The following is a 10,282-nucleotide window of genomic DNA, read 5'->3' as shown; positions in this document are numbered from 1 at the left end:
CATATCAATATATATCACAATTGAATAGGCCTATATTAATTTAGTATGTTTCAGCTTTTGCAAAACTATTCTCCATTTCTCATTAAAGAAAGAAGAAAGTTCACGCAACTGATCAATCATGTCGATTTGCAACCTAATTTATCAGGCAGACTGAATAACCTCATTTATCAGGAACATTGAGTAACTTCATTTATCAGAAACATCGAGTAACTTAATTTATCAGAAACATGGAATAATCTCATTTATCAGGAACACAGAATAATCTAATGTATCAGGAACATGGAATAATCTCATTAACAGGAACGTGGAATAACCTAATTTATCAGGAACATGGTATAACCTAATTTAACAGGAAAACAGAATAACCTAATTTATCAGGAAAACGGAATAACCTCATTTATCAGGAACATGGAATAACCTCACTTATCAGGAACACAGAAAAACCTCCTTTATCAGGAACATGGAAATAAGTCCTTTATCAGGAACGTGGAATAATCTCATTTATCAGGAACGTGGAATAACCTCCTTTATCAGGAAATTGAATCATCTCATTTACCAGGAACATGTAATAACCTCATTTATCAGGAAAATGGAATAGCATAATTTATCAGGAACATGTAATAACCTCATTCATCAGGAACATGGAATAACCTCATTCATCAGGAACATGGAATAACCTAATTTATCAGGAACATGGAATAACCTCCATTAGGAACATGGAATAACCTCATTAATCAGGAACATGTAATAACCTCCACCAGGAACATGGAATAACCTCATTCATCAGGAACATGTAATAACCTCCATCAGGAACATGGAATAACCTCCATCAGGAACATGGAATAATCTCATTAATCAGGAACATGGAATAACCTCCATCAGGAACATGGAATAACCTCATTCATCAGGAACATGTAATAACCTCCATCAGGAACATGGAATAACCTCATTTATAAGGAACATGTAATAACCTCCATCAGGAACATGGAATAACCTCATTCATCAGGAACATGTAATAACCTCCATCAGGAACATGGAATAACCTCATTCATCAGGAACATGGAATAATAGCAAATGTCAACACTATAGGCTTTAGTGACGCACAAAGTGTTGCTACACAGTTATAAAAGGCAAGGTTTGCCTCCTACTATACAATAATAATTAAAGCAGTAGTCTGGTTTATTTTACAAATAGGCTAATAATAATATTGTTAATAATAATAATAATAATACATTATTCCAAAGATGTCCGTTCATTACTACAAAACAAACCTAATAAATATTATGATTATTTAGTCTTTCATAACCTATAGTCCCATTGGGTCGAGAGAAATCCGATATTCGGAGGCATTTCAGGAGTATGTTGGTTTAAGATGAAGCGTGATTATGTTGATTATAAGACCATGCCAAAAACAACCGTGAAACGTTTCCCAGGTGGACACGGTTTTAATACGTTTCATACACCCCTCTTACTGAATGATCTCTGCGAAAGTTGTTGTCGTAAATGTGAATGTTAAGCATGGTCCACTTGTGGATTGGAGCAGGACACATTATAAACATTCACTTCAATGTGAAGACTTACCGCCAATTTATTAACTATTTGTGTCAGAATAAAAGTCGAAGTAGCCTAACTGGTAGCCTACCAGATAACTCTGCTGCATAAGATTGCAAGTTTGCATCAAAAGAGGGAATTACTAAAGTATTTGACAATTGTTCGATCCTAGGACATTTAGATTTGTATAATCATACCATACTTGTTTGGTTGAAACTTAATTAATGAAGTAAAAAGGGAAATCATTTTGTTTTATCATTTACTTTATTGCGGAAAATATACAATTATTTACACAACAATAATAAAAATAGGAATGCATTTCAGACATAAGATCTATTCCTCATGTAACACGTGTCATCAATAAATAAATAAATGTATTCTGAAAATAATAACCTCAATTATTTTCGCACAGGTTGGCGACACATTATTTCAACCCATTAGCCTATAATACCGCAGTCAGTCCACATCGAAAGTCTCACACGGAAACTGAGACAAATGCGTCGATGCTGCCCTTTAACCTCCACAGAATACGGTCCACAGAGTCAAAGACATGCATGAAAACATACATTTCCAAGTAACATTCGTCGTCAACAATAAAAAAAAACTAACGTATTTCAGAATGTAGTAGTGTAGTAGCCTAGCACTCGAATGCAGATCCAGGTCGTCCAAACGCGGGCCTTTCCCAGGCAAAGTGCTCTCCCCACGCCCTGTCCTTTTTGGTTTTAAATGGTTGTCAAAGTTTGCTCCCATAAACCGCAGCTTTGTGTGTTTCCAGCATTATTCTCCAGAATTGCCCCGTTGTCATATTGATAAGCAGAATCAGCTGTCACCTGCAGATCAGAACAATTATAAAAAAGACGATTAATTATTGACGCCTGACTACGAAAAAGTTCAACAAAACACAGCAACCTAGACTTGTTTATGGCTGCAGTATGACTCACAGATCCAGGAAAGTACAATAGTCTAGAACACTATTTAAGCTGATACTGTTAAAACAAAACAATAGCCCAAATAGGCTATAGTCAAATGTAGTAGGCCCATATGCCTAAAGTGATTGTTTTTGTATTTAGCCATTTTTGTACAACGAACATCAACTGAAATGGTCGCAATGTAGTACGGTCTTAAAAAGTAAGACAATGAGTTGGAAAACAGAGCATACCATTTTGGACTACAGCTCTTCGGCCGTGAGCTAGTGAGATGCTGACATGGACCAAGCGCCCTCCATCCTCCATACAGAAAACGCATAGCTTAATCTCTCATGAGCCACATAACTACAACTTGCCATTTTGGAGTCCAATTCATCGCTCTGCAGAACTTGGTACAGGAAATCGATGTACCTGGCAGCAAGTTTTAAGGTTTGTATTTTGCTCAGTTTGTCTGAAGGCAAAGTGGGGATAATTTTCCGCAAAGACGAGAAAGCTTCGTTGAGTGACTGCGTCCTCTGCCGCTCGCGCACGTTCGCCATGACTCGTTGCGTCTGTAGGTCTTCGAAAGAATGTGGACTGCTGCTGCTTGACTTTTTCCCTCTTTTCCCAGGGGTAGGGCTATCTGAATCCTCCCCGTTTTTCCTGCTTGATGTCCTTTTCCTCCCACATCTCTTCGGTTGCCTATCCAGTTCCCCCTCACTGTTGCTGAGACTGTCTAGTGGAGAGCCTGGGGAGCTCGACTCTTCCCCGGTCATTTCCTCAGACATCACCCCTCAGTTAGAAGACAGACAAGTGACAGTCAGTCCGAATGATCCACGCATCAAGTTAACGGTTATTTCCAGTTGCGCCTTCGATTCACCGCCAGACACCAATAATAAAGTCTCCATACATGGGATCCCGAGACAAGAAATGTTTTCTGATACTTGAGAAAGTTACGGAGTTCTTATAGCCTGTATGGCGTAAAGATTTGGAGAGAGAGAGGATTGGCCAATAAAGTATATTACGTGTAAAGAGGGGTGGGCGCGAGCAAGGAACTATGAGGAACTCCTCTCGCTGCATGGTCTGCTGAAAACAAAGTCGGAGACCGCTGAAAGCGTACTTCATCAATGGCGGGATTGGTATTGTATAGCCTAGAATATAAATTGGATAGGCTTATCAAAGAAACACATTTTGTTTGATTTGAATCTCATTTAATATGCTTATGTGTAATGACACTATTAGGTAAAACATAAATACGTTTAAGCGTTGAATGCAATATTTGTTTTTACGCGGAACAAACAATCTAGATTTGAACTCAATGTATGCCATGCACCATGTTGTAATTCAAGATGAAATTAAACACTAAAGTAAAACAGTAACACGATATGGAGCCAAACGATGAATACCTAAACGTTATTCTTATATTCCTTTAGTTTGGATAAACATGATCATTATACGCTGGCTCATTCATGCGCACAAGTAGAGCGTATCCAATAGACCACACACACACCACCTGTAAACACACAACTGGCAACCCGCTGCTGACCCAACCTTTAATTTACCTAAACAGTTTTCGAGGTAATTATCCAGGATGAGAATGATTCTGGATGAGAATGATTCTGGATGAGAATGATTCTGGATGAGAATGATCCTGGATGAGAATGATCCTGGATGAGAATGATCCTGGATGAGAATGATTCTGGATGAGAATGATCCTGGATGAGAATGATCCTGGATGAGAATGATCCTGGATGAGAATGATCCTGGATGAGAATGATCCTGGATGAGAATGATCCTGGATGAGAATGATCCTGGATGAGAATGATCCTGGATGAGAATGATCCTGGATGAGAATGATCCTGGATGAGAATGATTCTGGATGAGAATGATTCTGGATGAGAATGATTCTGGATGAGAATGATCCTGGATGAGAATGATCCTGGATGAGAATGATCCTGGATGAGAATGATCCTGGATGAGAATGATCCTGGATGAGAATGATCCTGGATGAGAATGATTCTGGATGAGAATGATTCTGGATGAGAATGATCCTGGATGAGAATGATCCTGGATGAGAATGATCCTGGATGAGAATGATTCTGGATGAGAATGATTCTGGATGAGAATGATCCTGGATGAGAATGATTCTGGATGAGAATGATCCTGGATGAGAATGATCCTGGATGAGAATGATTCTGGATGAGAATGATTCTGGATGAGAATGATTCTGGATGAGAATGATCCTGGATGAGAATGATCCTGGATGAGAATGATCCTGGATGAGAATGATCCTGGATGAGAATGATCCTGGATGATAATGATCCTGGATGAGAATGATTCTGGATGAGAATGATCCTGGATGAGAATGATCCTGGATGAGAATGATCCTGGATGAGAATGATCCTGGATGAGAATGATCCTGGATGAGAATGATCCTGGATGAGAATGATCCTGGATGAGAATGATCCTGGATGAGAATGATCCTGGATGAGAATGATCCTGGATGAGAATGATCCTGGATGAGAATGATCCTGGATGAGAATGATCCTGGATGAGAGTGATCCTGGATGAGAATGATCCTGGATGAGAATGATCCTGGATGAGAATGATCCTGGATGAGAGTGATCCTGGATGAGAATGATCCTGGATGAGAATGATCCTGGATGAGAATGATCCTGGATGAGAATGATTCTGGATGAGAATGATCCTGGATGAGAATGATCCTGGATGAGAATGATCCTGGATGAGAATGATCCTGGATGAGAATGATCCTGGATGAGAGTGATCCTGGATGAGAGTGATCCTGGATGAGAATGATCCTGGATGAGAGTAAACTGACATATTTTTTCTTTAAGGGCATTTAAATGTGTCCTTAACTGGAATCCATGTATTTATAAATTAATATGAGACTTAGCCCATACTTTCTGTTGACTAGGCTACTGCAGTACTACTTTTAGCCCCTTATTCTGGAAACTAGAGATGCATTTGAGTCCAACAATATCATAGTCCTCTATAGCCACAATTCTTCAGTGTTGTTGAATTCTACATGGGCATCAGTTTTGTTGAAGCTCTCTTGAGAAGACTGTAACTACATTGTCCACAAGAGGGCATATACCTCTATCATTATCTTTATCTCTAGACTCTAGAGCAGAGCTCTCCAACCCTGTTCCTGGAGAGTACTGTAGGTTTTAACTCCAACCCTGTTCCTGGAGAGTACTGTAGGTTTTAACTCCAACCCTGTTCCTGGAGAGTACTGTAGGTTTTAACTCCAACCCTGTTCCTGGAGAGATACCCTCCTGTAGGTTTTAACTCCAACCCTGTTCCTGGAGAGTACTGTAGGTTTTAACTCCAACCCTGTTCCTGGAGAGATACCCTCCTGCAGGTTTTAACTCCAACCCTGTTCCTGGAGAGCTACCCTCCTACAGGACGGTATCTCTCCAGGAACAGGGTTTGAGTTAAAACCTACAGGACGGTATCTCTCCAGGAACAGGGTTGGAGTTAAAACCTACAGGACGGTATCTCTCCAGGAACAGGGTTGGAGTTAAAACCTACAGGACGGTATCTCTCCAGGAACAGGGTTGGAGTTAAAACCTACAGGACGGTATCTCTCCAGGAACAGGGTTGGAGTTAAAACCTACAGGACGGTATCTCTCCAGGAACAGGGTTGGAGTTAAAACCTACAGGACGGTATCTCTCCAGGAACAGGGTTGGAGTTAAAACCTACAGGACGGTATCTCTCCAGGAACAGGGTTGGAGTTAAAACCTACAGGACGGTATCCCTGCTCTATAGCGTTTCTAATTGGAAGATATTCCCCCATGCTATAAAAGTGATGTCTCATTTACAGTCATTTAGCTTAATACAGAAATCTAAACAAAAAAACAGCTATCTCATAAATACTGCAATCAAATATTAATGAAGTCGCAAAACTACCATTCCAGTATTTTACTTGCTATATTGTATTTACTTTGCCATCATGGCCTTTTTTTGCCTTTACCTCCCTTCTCACCTCATTTGCTCACATTGTATATAGACTTGTTTATACTGCATTATTGACTGTATGTTTGTTTTTACTCCATGTGTAACTCTGTGTCGTTTTATCTGTCGAACTGCTTTGCTTTATCTTGGCCAGGTCGCAATTGTAAATGAGAACTTGTTCTCAACTTGCCTACCTGGTTAAATAAAGGTAAAATAAAAATAAATAAATAAATAAAGTCAATCACATTTATTACATTTTGTAACATACAGTATGAATGCTTAGTCCTGGTTAAAGTTGTAGCCTAGGTTACATTGTGGGCTCCCATATAAAAGGTAAGTTAACACAGCTGCTACCTCACCTTCTAATGAAGGTGAATTGAGGAGAAAACTGAAGTGCAGAGGAAATTCTGCAACTCTTGGAGGACAGTGCCCCTATATAAAAGGCCTCTCTGTCTGTAAGAAATATTTACCAGGATGTGGGGGTGGTAAACAATAAACAATATCCATCTTGTGTCATAGTAAGAGGATTACCTTCTCTGGGTTCTAGAATCCCCAGGAGCACCAATAGGGGAGCAGGAAGCAGGAGGGCAGGCAGGGTTAGAGGTCACAACACCAGTGACCATTCATTGAAACCAGCGTCCAGCCAGGGCCCAGGGCTCAGAATGAATCATTGTTCTGACTGGGGGACAGACAGGGAGACACCTTAGGGCATACCTTACTTACACCGAGGTTGGTTAACTGTGACCTGTCCTGACCAATCATTTAATTTAATCTGTTTGACATGTTAGGGGCCAAACTGAAGTGCCAGTATCCAGGAACATCCATACATTTTGACTTAAAATATTATTGCGATTTGCCAACAATTTAAGGGCTCATTTGAAAAAGAGGCCTGGGTCCCAATGGGACTCCCTGTCAAAATAAAGGTTCACTAAAATATTGTAGCGACCCGCACAGACAGCTGTGTGTTATGTGTTAGGCTATTAGCTGGTTGTGTTGAACTTACCAGTACCCAATGTTTGCAGGGTCTGCCATACCAATCAACCTGCTATCTGCCAATCACGGGAATGCCTGGAATGTTCTGATTCCGGGCATCCTGGTGGTTGGTGGAGTGGCGTGGAGGGGGGTTGGGCAGGGGGGTGGAACATTGGAAGTTAAGACCAGATTTAGCCGTTGTTCTCTCTTTTATGTCTGGCCTTCACAAGAGAAGGTCACGGTTGTTTTATAGGGTATCCTTCATTTATTTGGTGTGGGCTACGGCCAAACAGTAGCCTGCGTAAAGTTGGGTTAATAAACCATACATTCGTAAACTCAATTCTCTATCTGGACAATTGTTCCTTTGTGATCTAGTCAGGACATTACAATATATTTTTTTCTTCTCCAGAAGAAAATCAGAATCAGAATGATTTAGCACTGAGACTAAAGATTCAACCAGTGATATTTCAGTAGATTTGAAGAGTCTATGAGCATCAGGTCCCCTCACCAGGTGACTTTACCTGCCTGTGTAGCCCTGTCCATGGTGCTGATCCTTACAGCATTACTTAGCCTGATGTTGTCGTCAGGGTACAGTAAATTATGTCGAGCTATTACCGTGATTATGGAAAACATCACATTCTGCAGTGAGGAGGCAGACAATAATATTACGCTGTTTTGCTTAAGGTGAGGGCTTTTCTTTGATGTTGATATAAATAGGTTCCAAAACCTACAATGTTAATTAACAAAGCAGTAAACTGGACAAAAAGAAGAGCAACATAATCTGGATTGAAAGTCAGCAGTAGTCTAACCCAGCATTTCTTAAAGTATAGGTCGCGACCCGAAGCGTTGCGGACCTGTTAATAGTGGTTCGCGACGTGTCAGAGTAAATGTATCATTATTTAACTAATTACTGGAATTGAGTTGGCCAAGTGTAAATGCACTCACTGTTTAGCAGCGGTATATCAGCTCTGTTTGACAGCTGCTCGAATGGGAGGAAGATGTATGCTTCGTCGTTTAGCGGGTCTTTTTTCTGCAGTTTTCGTGAACATCACTCTGCGACCCACACGCTGCAGCTCTGTTGTTCAGCAGCAGATGATGTGCTGTCCACCGCTGACTTGTCATTCCCTCTCTCCATCACGTACCACTGTCATCAAATGGACTCAAGCTAGCCACAAGTTCTGACTGAGCTCAATCGTCATGAAACGCAAATACAGCGATGAGTTTCTCACTCTTGGTTTTGTACAAACTTTGAGAAATAGCGAGGATTGCCCGCAATGTGTTTTGTGCGGGGAAGTGCTTAGTAATGATTCTCTCAAAACAAACAAATTTAAACGCCACGTCCTGACCAAACATCCACAGCATGACGGTGAACCCAGAGAGTTATTTCAGAACAGGGGAGAATGCTTCAGGAAACAGGGCGTCGACAGTGGAAGAGTAAGTCAACTAGCAAGGCATTGTTGTCATTTTACAACAGGTGATGATAAGCAGAAATAAGGGAGCACGATTTCTCATAGAAGTAGATGCGAGTTTCTCTTTCCAACAACCCCCTCGTACTCAGCTAATAGCGAACGTTACCCAAAGCAAGCTAGATACTGATAGTGGAGCCCTAAGTAACAGTACAGATGAAGATGACACATTCAGTCCTACTGTACATCTTACTGTAGCGATGATTGTTGAAAACAAGTCTAGGTTGGAACTGTTGCTGTTAAAATACAAGTATTTTTACAAATTCTAAATAAAATGATTTAACACATCATAGTCTAACACTCCATAATGCCTGATTGATAGTCAGATCAGTAGTCTAACCCAGGACTCCATAATGCCTGATTGATAGTCAGATCAGTAGTCTAACCCAGGACTCCATAATGCCTGATTGATAGTCAGATCAGTAGTCTAACCCAGGACTCCATAATGCCTGATTGATAGTCAGATCAGTAGTCTAACCCAGGACTCCATAATGCCTGATTGATAGTCAGATCAGTAGTCTAACCCAGGACTCCATAATGCCTGATTGATAGTCAGATCAGTAGTCTAACCCAGGACTCCATAATGCACAATCGTGACAGAACCATTGTTTAAAAGGTCCCTGACAGTTCCTGGTACAGCTAAAACAATCCCCAGTTTACCGGAAACATATTATATAACTCCCATAGTTACACAACAATGTAATGAAATGTTGAACCACTGTTCCCTACATGTAGTGTACCATGGGCCCTGGTCAAAAGTAGTGCACAATATAGGGAATAGGGTGCCATTTGCGACACAGCCATAAAACTAATATAAAGGGTCATATCTATTTGAGTCTTTTTGGCAGATCTCCCCCTCAGTGTTCCCCTCACCGCGGCAGAAGAAGTGACTCTGAGAAAACACAGCTGTTTCATGAGAATATGATGTCATCAGAGGACACACAGACAGCCTGGTGTTGATTTTTAATAAAGACAGGCCTTTAGGAGCCATAATAACCTTTAAAATGAGATAACATTTGTCAGTGGTGGATATTACGAGAGGTAGTAGGTTAGTCATATCATTAGGACACTGAATAGGGACAGAGATAAATCCTGTCCTGTCATGCTTATTTTGTTAACAGGTACACCAAATGAGGCTCCATAAACTCAAGCTGCTCCCTTCAGGGTTAAAGCATTGCTCATAGTATTTTCTTTCTGAGTATTAGTGCTGACTTTGTGCTGATTCTTTGCAAGTGGATATGAGCTCCGACCCACTATGTCTGTCCAGCCAACTCTTTAAGTTTGACAAGGGCATTCTGTGTTTTGATAAGATAAGAGGTTTGCACATCTAACAGTTACATATGAGTTTTTCTTAATAATTGTTTTCCTTCTTTATTTTTGATTGTGTGGTAAAAATGGTTTCAGGATGTAAC

General features: G+C 40.5%; 1 protein-coding gene across 1 annotated transcript; it reads right to left on the bottom strand.

The window, feature by feature from the left end:
* Window positions 1-1,796: 1,796 nt before the first annotated feature.
* LOC116372066 (twist-related protein 2-like) lies at window positions 1,797-3,403 on the bottom strand. Its single transcript, XM_031821144.1, has 2 exons — window positions 2,711-3,403; window positions 1,797-2,381 (listed from the first exon to the last, which is right to left on the bottom strand). The coding sequence occupies exon 1, from the start codon at window positions 3,242-3,244 to the stop codon at window positions 2,741-2,743; it is 504 nt and encodes a 167-aa protein (XP_031677004.1). The 5' UTR covers window positions 3,245-3,403; the 3' UTR covers window positions 1,797-2,381; window positions 2,711-2,740.
* Window positions 3,404-10,282: the final 6,879 nt, after the last annotated feature.

This window comes from Oncorhynchus kisutch, unplaced genomic scaffold (assembly GCF_002021735.2).
Source record: "Oncorhynchus kisutch isolate 150728-3 unplaced genomic scaffold, Okis_V2 scaffold3880, whole genome shotgun sequence".
Classification (NCBI taxonomy): Eukaryota; Metazoa; Chordata; class Actinopteri; order Salmoniformes; family Salmonidae; genus Oncorhynchus; species Oncorhynchus kisutch.
The sequence above is the reverse complement of the archived record's forward strand: the minus strand, read 5'-3'. Positions and strand labels throughout refer to the sequence as shown.

Coding starts and splice junctions, on each gene's coding strand:
- LOC116372066 (XM_031821144.1), bottom strand. CDS start 3,244: ATGTCTGAGGAAATGACCGGGGAAGAGTCGAGCTCCCCAGGCTCTCCA.